Raw genomic sequence first — 13,393 nt, forward strand, 5'->3', positions numbered from 1 at the left:
TCCAAGGGGAATAGGCACATGAAGATGGTGACCGACACATACTCTCCAACAGTGATGACCAAGTGCATGTGCCAAGCTCTCTACAGGCGAGTCTGCTTCATATGCTTGTGGTTGGTCACTGCCTAGCTGTGCCTTGTGAGCTGTTCCTGGTATGTCTGCTTCACTGGAGAACTTGAAGAAAATATAGTCCTCTCACAGTATTCTGGGTGGCCCATCTTTACTGCATCCCTGAACCACATAGTTTATTAAGGGATCCTCTGTTCCTGTTGCTGTTCTTGTTATGGAGCTGAACACCATTGAGCCAGCCTTAGTGTTCATCATTCCTATGTCTGACATCCCTATGGTATCGAATACAGGCTGTACACTGATGCTGCTACCTGCCTGAACCATGTCTTTTGCTGCTAGCAGAGGAGAACAAGACTCATGTATGGAATAAGGTGTACAAACACAAGCACATTTTGTCTTCCTCCTCGCTGTTATGGATGGAATGAGGTGCAGAAGCACAAGCACATGTCTTCTTCCTTCTCATTGTTGTCAAGATTCTTCCTCTACTTCATCCTCTCCTGCCCCTTCATCCTCTCATAAGAAGTCTTGGAAAGCCCTCTCAGAAGTCCTTCAGACTTCGAGTTAGAGTCTTCCTTTTTTGAAGGCTGATGGTGGTATTCACCAACCTGCAGGTGGGATGTTTGCCATAGATAGGGTTGACACTGCATTCTCTGTGCATGCATATGATCCATTGTCTCCCTTTTCCTTTCAGGTAACAGGAGAAAAGTCAGCACTACTTTCACACTAGGTGCAATCGTGCGAGTGCAGACAGAGGGTTCATTTGTGACAGGTCATCAGTGTATGATACTCTTGGTTAGAGTGGTGACTTGTGAATATGCAAACACTCAGGGTGCTCTTTGTTCCCCAGAACTCTGCTTCAGGCGTGTGAACAGACAACACCCTTCATCTTCAAATCAAAATCTCTGAAATACTTGCAGCACTGCTAGCTGATTCCATGATGGATCACTGTAGTTTTGAAAAGTGATAACATGACCAGGGTTGCATAGCATCAGCAAGCAAGTTGAGGATGGTTTCCTTTCACCTCTGCCAGCTAATGATGCAGATGCACAAGTGGGAATGGAGTTGTCCTTACATCCTCACGTGGTGAAAAGGCTTTTAAGTTTCAGGGAACCCCAAGCTGCTTAGGGAAATTTGAGGGATGTGGCAGGGGTAGGGTATGACAAAAGATTGCTAAGTAAACTGAAAATAAAGGTCTTTGTACCGTAATCAGACCAGTAATAATGTATGGTTCAGTATCATTGCCATTAAGGAGGAAGGAGGATCAGAATCTGGAGTGAACAGAAATGAGAATGCTGAGGTGTATTATTAGGATTTTGCTACACAAGAGGCTGGAAAATGAAGAAATTAGGAAAAATGGCAGGGTGGTAAGATTCCAGTTTTCATAATTCCACATCCACACAGTTGAGCTGTGTCCTCAGGCTGTGCCCTCACCATGCAAATTTTGCAGACTCTGCCTGAGGTGTTTTCCACACGGCAGAGCTGCAGGTCATTAGTAAGTTGCCAGCAAGTAGGGGCAGTAAGCAGCTGCTGTGGTAGAGTTCAATAACAGTGGTGCAAATATTTATTCAAAAGACCAATGTGTATTTAAGCAAGATGAAAAAATGAAACCCTGGCAGAAATGTAAAGAATGATTTTCTTCCACTAGCAGCAAAGTAGTAAATGACACTGAAACAAAAAGACCTAACATAACTTCATATCTGCAGTGTCGTCATTTCATATCCAATGTCAAAACAATGGGCATTGTCGGTGCCCTCTATAGGACACTGTGGGAGATGCTTGGTTTCCTCCAGAGGTCCTCAGCTTATGTTTATCAGGCCATATTCTGCAATTGGTTTTGCAGATGGGGTGTCCCTCTGGTAGGAGATACTGTTCAGTATATTAGAGACTTCCTCACCACCTTTGTTGAGATAAGCTCCTCTCAGTCCCTACAGTGAAAGGGAATTATTATGCTTTGAGCCAGATCTTCTGATTGAAGGACATGGATTTCTCTTCTGTGGTAGACTTCTCCTTACTCATGAGGAGCTTTGAACAGTCTTCCCCACCTCTGGACCTTTCGCATTCCGGAGTTGTATGTGACTTGTCATCTGTAGCCTGACTCAGGCACTATATGAACCTTTTGATTAGGCATCGAGTAGATCTCTCTTCTTAAAACTGGTTTTCTGTTAGTGTTAGCCTTTGTAAAGCATGTTGGTAAGTTGTAATGCCTTTCCCATGTTCTTTATCATGGCCAGAATATGGTCTCTGATCATGTCACCAAACTTCAAAGATCATTTACAGCTGGTGCTAAGGTATAAGTTAACATAAAGGGCTCTGGTTTCTACATCTAGAAAAAATGCAATTACTTTTTAAGTAAATTCTTGTGTTATCTGATTTTGGATAACAGCAGTAACTAACTAAAGTCTCAAATGAGATATCATTAACTTTTTTCATGTATTTTGATGTTATGTAGCAACCTGGTAATTGCTAGAATCATGGTTTACAAAATTGTCAAGAAACCTGTCAGGGAATATGTTTTAGTTGTGGACAGAATCATGAAGTTTACAAAATTTTCAAGAAATTTGTCAGGGAATGTTTTAGTTGTGGTACGCTAGGAAACATTTATGTAGACATTAAACAGCCCAAAAATAATTAACTAAGTTTTTTTAGGTAATCTGGATGTTGGCACAGCCTTTAAAAAGATAATTTACCCTTCTTTGCAATTAAGGATATTATGTAAAGAAACTTTTGTTCCTATTTAAGTTTCAAGAGTCGAACTTGAGTATTGGAAAAATGCTTTCTAAACTAAAAGTAGCAAAATAATATAATATTGTAGAGTTGATTGTAACAGGGAGAATTTAGAAGCATCACTTATTACCTTCTGTTGAAAATATTTATGTTTGAGAACAGCTTGTTTTCACAGAATAAGAAGAAAGTCACAGTGAGGGCACTGTAGCTCTTTTGGCATGTGAATAAGATGTTTTGTTGTGTATTATTATGTTTGGCAAATGGAAAGTACGTCTTTTAGGTTTTATGTGGATTGGTAGTATACCTTAGGAAGCAGTGGTACTTGTTAAAAGAAAATAACTTCAGATTGCTAACATTCTCATTTTTTCTTTTTTGGTGTGGATTTTATTTTATGACATGAGTTCCATTTTTGTGTATTTTTCTTTAATATGAGATGCCAGGTTACAGTTATTAGATTTTCTACAGCTTCAAGTTGATTATAGTGACAGTAAACCTTACATTATGTTCGTAATTCATATAATTATTTTGTTAATTATGTTCGTAATTCTTGTTGTTATTTTGCTGGTATTATTGTTAATTATTATTAAAACTTAAAAATTTAGGTCTATTGTTTTTTTGAGTTTTCTATCTTATTGAGGGATTGTTAATGATCATGGAAAACATTAACCATTGAAAAAATTACAGATGCTGTTAAATCATAAGTGAGTAGGTCATGAGCCATTTATCCATGACTTTGTCATTCTTTTAAGGTTCAGTCATTCTTGAATTTATAAATGTCTTTGATTTATGCTTTAGGTACAGAAATTTACATAGACCATCAAAACTAAGTTTTAATAAAGTAACCCTTAAGTTCTATTAATTTTCTTGGTTATTTTGTGTTCTTGAAGGTTTTTTGGAGTAAAAGTTTTCTCCATTCGACAGTGAGTTGCATCAAATGAAAGCTGTGAGAATACTGATGTTTGGAAATTCTGAAGTTAGTATTTTGATATTTTATTAGAATATGTTTTGTTTTTTCAGTACTCATGTACCTGAGCAATCAGACAGATTGTTGGAAAGAATTCTCCAAGAAGCGACAGAGCCTCCTGGCTCGTGCACAGATGATCTAGTCACTAGCAAACCAGATGAAGTGGTGGTGTCAGGCACTCCAACAGAAAATGATAAAGACAAGACCACTGAAGATAGTTGTCAGTCCATTAGTGAAGATGTTGATAAAAGTTTGGAAGAGAGTCGAGATTCCAGTATCTTTGATGATAATTCAAAGGGATATTCTGGCCACACTTCAGATGTTACTCCATCGGAAAGTGAAAGTGAAGGCAAGTAGTGTTTTTTTTTTGTGGGGGGGAAGAAAATTCAAAGTACATGTAATACAGTAATGAATCAGTTTCAGTCTTCAAGGTTACAACAGTAAGGGAATTTTTGAATGTTTAATTTCATGCACTGCAGTAGTCTTAAAGTGTGCTGTACTATATTATTGTTTATTGAATAACAAAATGTACCAGTCATTAGAGAGAGGTCATTGTTTCAACTTACTGGTTTAGGTAAATAGTAAATTATCTAATAATAAATGTTTGTCAAATAACAGATTTTATCAGAATTTCTTAATTGAAATTTTAACAAAATAAATTTTTTTCTTACAAACCCTTGAGTCTCATGACACCCACTTTTGCGGTCTGGAATATCCACAGACACATAAACTCTTGTTATTTTCAGACAGAAGAAGAGTGATCATTCGCACACGCTCCCTCAGGTAGGTCCCTCTGGACCTGCCTAGGATCTAACTGTCCTCTTAATTCTTGTAGGCTTGATGCTAGACAGCAGAAAACAAAGGGAGGGGGGTTAGGCACTTTATAATTGATGGTTATGTGTGAAAAATTCTGTTTTGATCACAGCCTCAACAATCATATTGTGCCTTAAGGGCAATTTAGGCAGAAGCTTGAGATTCCCAGCTTGGTCATGAGTGTTTGATGGGTTCAGAAAAAAATTTGTGGGCTGTGAAAGTCTGATGCCAAGACTCATGTAGTTAGTGAGTTGCATATTAGAAGACCTAGAGAGTAAAAAAAGAATTTTTCACTGTCTTGCCCTTGCTTGGGTAATAATATTAGGAGGTGGGGTAAAGTGTTTCTGGAAACACCAATGCTAATTCAGTCTGTTTATTGCCAACTCTGATAATCTGATCATCAAAAGTCTTACCATACTTATACCTACATAGACATTTTGCATGCTTTTGTCGTGAATTGTCTTCTCTCTCTCCTTGTTTTCCAAAGGGCTGATTTTTGCTCCTGAAGGTGCATCCCCATGTTTTGTGCACTTTTTTTTTCTTGCTTGTTTTATAAACTGATTGATCATCTTTAACCCAACAGGTAGTGGCTTATAAATCATCCCTTCCCTAGTTGGCCTCTGGATTTAACTATTCCTTGGCTAAGAGGTAGAGTTATGGTCATCTAGTTACATGACACTGCACATTAACCACCCTGTCCCACTCACTCCCACTCACATGCAATCCTCTCTACACCTGCTATGCCCAGTGACTAGATTGCCCATTTGACTGTCTGCACCTGTACCTTATGTGTCCAACTTAATTTTCTTGCCATGGATATTCCTAGGTGTGCAACAAATCCTGGCATGTCTCACAGAGAAGCAGCACTAGCAATGACACTCTCCACACAATAGACCATGAAGGGAGGATAGGCCCTCCTTGGGGTACTTTGCAGGTTCTCTGAGGCATACCTATGATACACTGTGGCTGCACAACATACAACACAGCACAATCACCAAAACACAAAGTATCAAAACAGTAATATAATAAGCAGCCTACACAGTACAGAATAACAGTATGAGTTACCAGAAAATGAGAAGTTGCCAAACAGCGAAAAATGCTATTGAGAGAAGGAAACTTACAATTTAAATACACAAAAGTAAAAACCACGACCCAGTAATTTGCACACTACAAACTTTAGGTAGTGTAACAAAAATACTAAATACAAATTAATTAAGCAGAAAGGCATTATTAGTGAATGAATATCAGTGGTAAATCTTGTTTGAAATCACTGAGTAGAAAATGCTGGGGAGATTCTGGTAAAACTGATGTTGACAGAGCCACAGACATGTGAACACTGAGGAGAGTAGCAATTACCTGCTTATAGGTCACGAGGGTGCGTTTGAAAATGATCACACTTCTGTCTGGAAGGCAAAAGTGCATGTCTTGGAACATTTGAAACTGCACTTGTGGACATGATATAATTGATTGGTTATGTTGTAACAATAACTTTTAAAAATTTACGTTTTGATGGTATTGTCCAGTATATCTGGACATTTTATTTGACTGATGAAATTTGTATGTTGACACTTATGGACCAGTAGTGCATTTTACACTTACATCAGGTGTACTGAGTAATGGAATCCTAACTTGTTTGCAGATGAAAAAGAGGATGTACATCTCTTCTTAGTAAAAAAAGAAACTGTAAAGACTGTAAGACATGCTTCTGTTCTTGAAGATGAGGTTCTGAACATTGAGGAGAGTATAGTTGAACAAGATATTATATTGGCTATTACTCCTTTATTCTTTAAGGAGAAAAATGGTTTAACAGCAAGAACGATTTACAAGGTACGTTACCATAGGATTGAATTTTTGCTTTTTTTAAAATTAATGTAATTATCTCAGTAGTAAATATAAAATATAAAACATTTTTACATTTGTATGTAGTTTCATTCTAAATAAGTTGATTTTTAAATCTGTTGAAAAGATGTATAGTGCTACCAAAATCCTAGTGCTTCACAGGTCCTTGGTCCCTTAGGGGGTTACCACTCATATTGTGCCTTGCTGGGTGAACTGTAGCCAGCACTAGAAGTCCTTTGCAGCTTTGTATCAGCCCTAGCTGCAATTTTTTCTCCTTTTTACTTTTCATCTGTTATCGTCTGTCTGTTCTTAATTGCCCAATTTCTTTAGCTTAACTTGCTCCAGTATTCAGCTGTTACAATAACATACCCTTCTGGCAAGCCCTATACAGTATTAGAAATGTGACTCAGTCGTCTCATTAAACCAGTGTATGATAATAATTTTAGTTTGATATTTTGCCTGGTTTTGACCATATGAAAAGTAACAACTTCATAAGTGCAATGTGTTACGTTAGTTAATCTGACAAATTTTTTATCACAGTAATTTGTATTTTTCTTAATATACAAACCTGAGGTGTTTACATATGGATAACTTTCGGCATATGTAAAGACTGAGGGTTTGTATGTTAGGAAAAATACAAATTAATTAAAAATTTTTATTTTTCGTTTTGACTTTCAGTGGGATTTGTGTAGTGTTGAGAGCATGGAACTTCTCAGTGTATCACCTCACAAAGTATTAATTACTTTTGACACTATAAAAAGTACTTATAAGAAGAGGACTTACATACTTGAATCTTCAGATTATCAGGTAAGAATTCCATTATTACTCTAAAGGTTTGGCTTGTGATTGTGCTTAAAGTGATAGTTTTATTTTTTATTAAAGTTCTCTAACATGGTGATCTTTTAATGAGCAATTTTAATATGATTTTTGCCTCTCATAAGCTTTATTTCTCTCTAGGATTTTTCTTCAGTTTTGTCTCCAATTTTAGAGAAGAATACACTTGAAAAGGTGTTAGATTCTGCCATGACCTGCCTTAAATGCAATACTCAGTTTTCCCGGGAACTAGCTAAACAGCCTGATGGTGAGTACAGATACATGTGTAATTATTTTGAATATTAGCAATGTTGTGAGTAGGCCTTACTTTTTCCTAGATACGTACTTAGTTTGTGGAAATGCTGATAAGTGAGGTTTTGTCATAAAAGAGAGCCCCATTCCAAGCTGAGCAAGTGCTTGGTTTGATGAGACTTAAGTTGGTAAATTTACTGTGCTCACTTTCCCATTGTCCCATAATATGTAAATTGGGAGAGAAAGATACAAATGGTAAGAATATTAATGTTTTAATTATTCATGAACTCAGAGGTGGAAAGAGAAGTGTGTCACATGTTTACAAGTAAAATATATCTGTAGAATGACAAGGTAAGGACTGGACATTCTGACAGAATCATTAATAGTGTGTGTGTGTGTGTGCATGTGCTAATAGAACTTTGAGAAAGTTCCAGTCAAATACAACAGTGGTGGGGTGTTTGATAACAGTAACGGCTGCCTGGCAGAGATGAAATAAGAGCTTCCATCTGCTAATGATGATCTTATTTTTCCCCCTTTATTAGCTCAGGTTCCATTGCTCTCTTAGTTTGTAATTCCAACAGAGTCTCTATTTGTTCATGTTCTACTTAGCTCTGCTGGTGATTTATCACATGCTTTGCTTCCAAATATTGCATTTGCTGTTGTTGTAGTTTGATGAGGTCTGCCACTTCTGTCATGGCAACCACATGAGGAATATATCCGTTATATGTGTATCCCAGCTGCATTGCTTTCTATATTTTAATTATTTGGGATGAATCTTACCTACTGTTAAAGGTAGCTTATATCTCCACACCAGTAGGCTAGTCATAAAAGCTATCTTTAACAGTAGGTAAATGTCCAAAGAGTAAATTTTTGTTATCAAAATTTATATTTTCTATTGCTCCGTTTACACCTCCCAGCTACCTGTCCAACTTTAACTTTCTCAATTTAAATTTCACCACTTCCTCAAAACCAGTTCTTTTGGTCAGCCCTTTGAAAGTCAGTATCATTGGATGGAGAGGCATTTGAGGAATGCTGTGTTGATGGATGTCAAGAAAAGAGAAGGCAGATTGAGGAGTAAAGGGTTGATCAGGCATTGCCTCCTTGGCCTTCTTCACAAGCAGTCTTTGATTGAAGCTCTGCTTTCCAAGGCCTGAAATAGCTACTCCATTGAGACATATTGTAAAGGTCTGTGAATAAGTAACAGAAATTATTTGCACAAGCAGCCAATGAAGCATGGGTATTTTCTAAGTTGTAACATACTTTCAAAGGAAAGTGTCCTGACATACACTTGAGTAAAAGTAGGACACAAATACTAATTGTTGGGTTTCTCAAGAAGTACATCACATTTCTCCATTTAATTTCATCTGATCATTTATAGTTTTCTCATAGACACATTATAAGAGGAAACAATGGGATATGTTGTAAAACTACAGTGAAATGTTGGCTGACATTATGTAATCAAGAACAAGGTTTTGGGCGTAAGAAAGCAGCATACACACCAATATGCTAATTTTTATCTTATAATCATCATATAAGAAGAAAGGTAGCAATAAATTACTAAGTTACATAAAATGGAGTAAGAAGGGACACAAACCCTTAAAGAGATCATAAATATAAGACAAGAAATTATGAGATAGTAAAAGGATGTCAATACAAGTGGGAGTGAAGGGAAATATTAAATAGGTTTGATGATTGGTGCAGGGAGTCATACTGCACCTGAAGGGGGTAACCATAACACACACAGGCAGTAGAAACACCTTTTTTTTCGTAGATGTTTACTGTATAAATTATCCAACTTCAAACTGAAGCATAAAGACTATTTAGTTTTTTCTGTGATATGAACACATCTACTGCAGTACAGTATTAGCAAGGTTGTAATTTTATGTGTACGCTGTATAATACTTATGCTATGTGTCACATTGGTCAAGAATTGATTTTCTCTCAAGCAGACTCCAATCTGCTCAAATGCCCGAACTGTGGTGGTGGAGTTGTTGTACGTGTTGAAAGAGTAGACCATCCTGCTGTTGCCGTGGCAAGTTTTGATGAAAATGCACCTCGAAGCAGCACTCCCCTGTCACAGGCATTGACTCAGGCATCATGTCTTCCATCGTCAGGTATATGAAAGTTTTTCTCTCAAGAATAGCATCACATGGGAAGGTAGAATGCATCATTTCCAGCTATTACATGTAGCGTTGCAACTTCATGACTATAATTATTTTTCTCTCTCTGATTATTTTTCTCTGTAATTTTCTGATCTGTCTTATTCTTATTTATTATCCTTTTATCTGATTTATTTAACTTTTTCACTTTATGTTGTTTGGTTTCTCAGATTCAGTATTTATACTGTTAGTCATATTGTCATGTTAATGTTCAAATGATTGCATATAGTGACATCTCAGCTTAACAGACCTCAAGTTAATGGACTTATGGATTCATCAGCTACATTATTGTCATTATTTTTAGCCATGCTATCATTTTAGATGAGGTTAGGTGAAGTGAGGAATTGCTGTTAATTGCAAGAGATCTAGAAAATATTAAAGCGCTGGCTGTAATGTAGGGCCTTGGTTAATTACCAGGCGTTGTTACTTATAAGAAAGCTTTACCCCCAAAGTGGTGGTTATGTTGAGATGCTACTGTATTTTTTGACATCTAAACCTTAGTCTGATGATACGTGACTTGCTGAAGAGAAGTAACTTATAAATATTCTGTTTTTGTAAATTGCACAGATATTCCAACATGCCCAGGAGAATCTAGTGAAAGTGTTAGTGTTTGCAGTGAAGCATCTTCCTGTGTGCGTCGTGAGTCAGATGTAGAGGTCATTTCAAATCCGTCCATTTCTAGTATAGAAATCCTCAATGACCAACAGCTCATTCATGGTTAGTAAATTTGGTATTTTTTGAAATTCAGGTCTTTTCGCAGATGTTTTCTTCAGCAAAGTCATCGTTCATTTTGATGTTTAAGAACACACTATTATGATTTATGCCCTGATCTTCACAGTTTGTGGTATTCTGTTATGATTTATTCATTCTGATACAAAATAATATGCCTTTGAATTTTGTGGATGTCTGATGATAACAAAGCAGTTTCGGATCCCATTATGAATAGGTTTTAAAGAATCTTTTTCATCAGGATTTCATATATTTTACATGCTGCCTAAGGGTCAAGTATACTGCCTTCAGAACCAATTTTCAAAGATATCCAGCATAATGATTGCATGATTATTATTATGTTTTTTAGTCATGTACTTGAGTAAAACTTCTTGAGGTACTGTAGATGATAGTAGTATCCATTATTTTCCTTTTACAGACTGTCTTCTGTACTTTACATACAAAGTGAATGACGTATCAATCATTATCGATGTACAGTATTTATGATTTTAATGTGTTTTAAAACAAGGTGAGATAGTTTAGGTAGTTCAAAAAGTGGAGACAAGTAGCTTCTAAGTCTTCACTTGTATTATCAGTGTTGCTTAATGCTGTCTTTTCTGTTGATAGTCAAGTATGAAATTTGTCATTAAATTGGCAGTTTGTCTTCTGACTGCATCAAGAAAGCTTGTGTAAATGGTTCCTGTCGTCGGAACAGAAACCATTTAACCAAGTCAAGAACATTACATAGTCTTTTTCTCTAGGGTATTTTCTGCGATTTCTAATGATGGTGTTTATAAAATTTTTAGGTCAGGTGAAAAGGTAACAAAGTTTGTTTCATTTTTTGATATAAAGTTAAGAATGAATTATAATAACTGATTCCTGTAGATTGAAGGTCATTAATATTGCCTTGAGTATTTTGCATGCAGATGTCATTCCAGAAGAGGAAATTGATGAACAGAAGCCTCCACCTCCTGCAGTAGTCAATAGTGATGCCAGGACTCCTGCTAACTCTCCAAGTACCTTCCACAAACCAGAATCTAGCGCTGGCATGCAAGAAAGTAGTTCGTCAGGTATGAACTGCCATTTTACTAACAGATGGAAGGAAAAATGTTGTAATGGCTCTGCATCATTTTGAATGTTTGTGCCTTGAGACTTGCTATATTTTTGTAATTATCTGGTGTTGGTTCTTTTCCGTTTGTAATGTTTTCAGGTACACTGCTTTTAATTTTGTCTGAATAGCCTCATTTCGTGTAAAAAATCAAAGACCAGATTGTGTGAAGCCCTAGACACATTTTTTTTTCAAACATACAGCATAAACAAAATATAACAAAGAAAAAATATTGAGATAAGGGAAAAGTAGTATAAGAAGTCAGGCTTTAGAATATATTCTTGACTGATATCCTAGAGCTTCATAGAGAGTCATGTTTGGGTGGGTGGCTTCAGACAATTATAGTAACACTTTGAGTTGGCTCACTACTTGTTCTTAAGTAGTTGCTCTAAACTAAATCAACTAGGCACTCTCTTTCCTCATTATTTTTGAGTTTTCAATATCTTGACAGCTCCAAAACATCCCTGATCAAATTTCTATAAAGTTACGAAACTGTACTAAAAGGATAACTGTTTAATTTTTACTTTTAATTAACCCTTAAACGCCTGTTGGACGTTTTAAACGTCGTCAAAAATTGTCTGTCGAATGCCGAGTGGACGTTGCAAACGTCGACTGAAAATGCTTTTTTTAAATATTCGCGGAAAAATAATTATAGGCCTAGTTTGTGGAAGATTTCAAATCACGCGCCTTGGCGGATGCTGGGAGTTCACGGATCCAGGTGTTGTGTTGTTTTGAGCATCACCCAGACGCCGCATGCGCGAATTCCCTCCTACTCACGCCAGATAGCATCAGCGCCGGACCTTGCGGGAGCGATATTTTGACGCGTAGACGTGTTTTGCAGAACTTTGGAGAGTGTTTGCGTATTCGTGCTGCAACAGGACGTTTGTAGATATGTCACAAAGGCGTCAGGACCATGAAAGGCGCATACTGCCTGTCGGAAGTGAGTGTGTGAGGCGAGTTTTAGACTGGGATGCTGGAGAAGGACCCAGCAACCAAAGTGAATTTTAACATTCGGTCAACTTTGACTCGACCGAAATGATCGAAAAACGCATCCGTAAGCCATAATTATTACATTCGAGTAACATTCAATCATTTACCTTCATTTTGCAACAAACGGAAAGTCTCTAGCACAATATTTAGAATTTTGGTGAATTTTTGAAAAAAATTTTCCTTCGCTCCGCACGCGAACTCCGCTGAAAATCCTGTCATTTCTTGCGTCAGCTTGCCGTAATTTTTCGTCGTTTCATATTATTCATTACATAAAGTGTTATACATCAAAATGTGTGCAATTTCATGTAGAATACAACAAAAAATATGTCATTCCTTTAGCTCTTCACAGTTTTTTAATATTTACATCGAAATCACGATAACTGACAAAATTTTAACATTCGGTCACCTTTGATTCGACCGAAATGATCGAAAACGCATCCGTAAAGCCATAATTATTACATTCGAGTAACAATCAATTATTTACCTTCATTTTGCAACAAACGGAAAGTCTCTAGCACATTATTTAGATTTTTGGTGAATTTTTGAAAAAAAATTTTCCTTCACTCCACGCCACAGTTTTTTAATATTTACATCGACTCGATAACTGAAAATCCTGTCATTTCTTGCGTAACAATAGCTTGCCGTAATTTTTCGCCGTTTCATATTATTCGTTACATAAAAAGTGTTATACATCAAAATGTGTGCAATTTCATGTAGAATACAACAAAAATATGTCATTCCTTTAGCTCTTCACAGTTTTTAATATTTTCGCAAAATCACGATAACTGACAAAATTTTAACGTTCGTCAACTTTGATTCGACCGAAATGATCGAAAAAACGCATCCGTAAGCCATAATTATTACATTCGAGTAACAATCAATCACTTATCTTCATTTTGCAACAAACGGAAAGTCTCTAGCACATTATTTAAATTTTTGGTGAATTTTTGAAAAAGA

General features: G+C 36.6%; 1 protein-coding gene across 5 annotated transcripts in view; it reads left to right on the forward strand.

Annotated features, from left to right (window-relative positions):
• The window catches only part of LOC136840163 (serine/threonine-protein kinase 11-interacting protein), a 71,786-nt gene that overhangs the window by 29,159 nt on the left and 29,234 nt on the right, over positions 1 to 13,393 (forward strand). For 4 of the 5 annotated variants that reach the window (XM_067106614.1, XM_067106617.1, XM_067106613.1 and 1 more), the window contains 7 exons: positions 3,808 to 4,103; positions 6,207 to 6,394; positions 7,085 to 7,213; positions 7,364 to 7,487; positions 9,421 to 9,585; positions 10,198 to 10,347; positions 11,265 to 11,408. In XM_067106614.1, the coding sequence (XP_066962715.1) occupies positions 3,808 to 4,103; positions 6,207 to 6,394; positions 7,085 to 7,213; positions 7,364 to 7,487; positions 9,421 to 9,585; positions 10,198 to 10,347; positions 11,265 to 11,408 (1,196 nt within the window). The remainder of the gene's footprint in view (positions 1 to 3,807; positions 4,104 to 6,206; positions 6,395 to 7,084; positions 7,214 to 7,363; positions 7,488 to 9,420; positions 9,586 to 10,197; positions 10,348 to 11,264; positions 11,409 to 13,393) is intronic. The other variant, XM_067106616.1, reaches the window with a different exon arrangement.

This window comes from Macrobrachium rosenbergii, chromosome 7, assembly GCF_040412425.1.
Source record: "Macrobrachium rosenbergii isolate ZJJX-2024 chromosome 7, ASM4041242v1, whole genome shotgun sequence".
In the NCBI taxonomy this organism is placed as follows: domain Eukaryota; kingdom Metazoa; phylum Arthropoda; class Malacostraca; order Decapoda; family Palaemonidae; genus Macrobrachium; species Macrobrachium rosenbergii.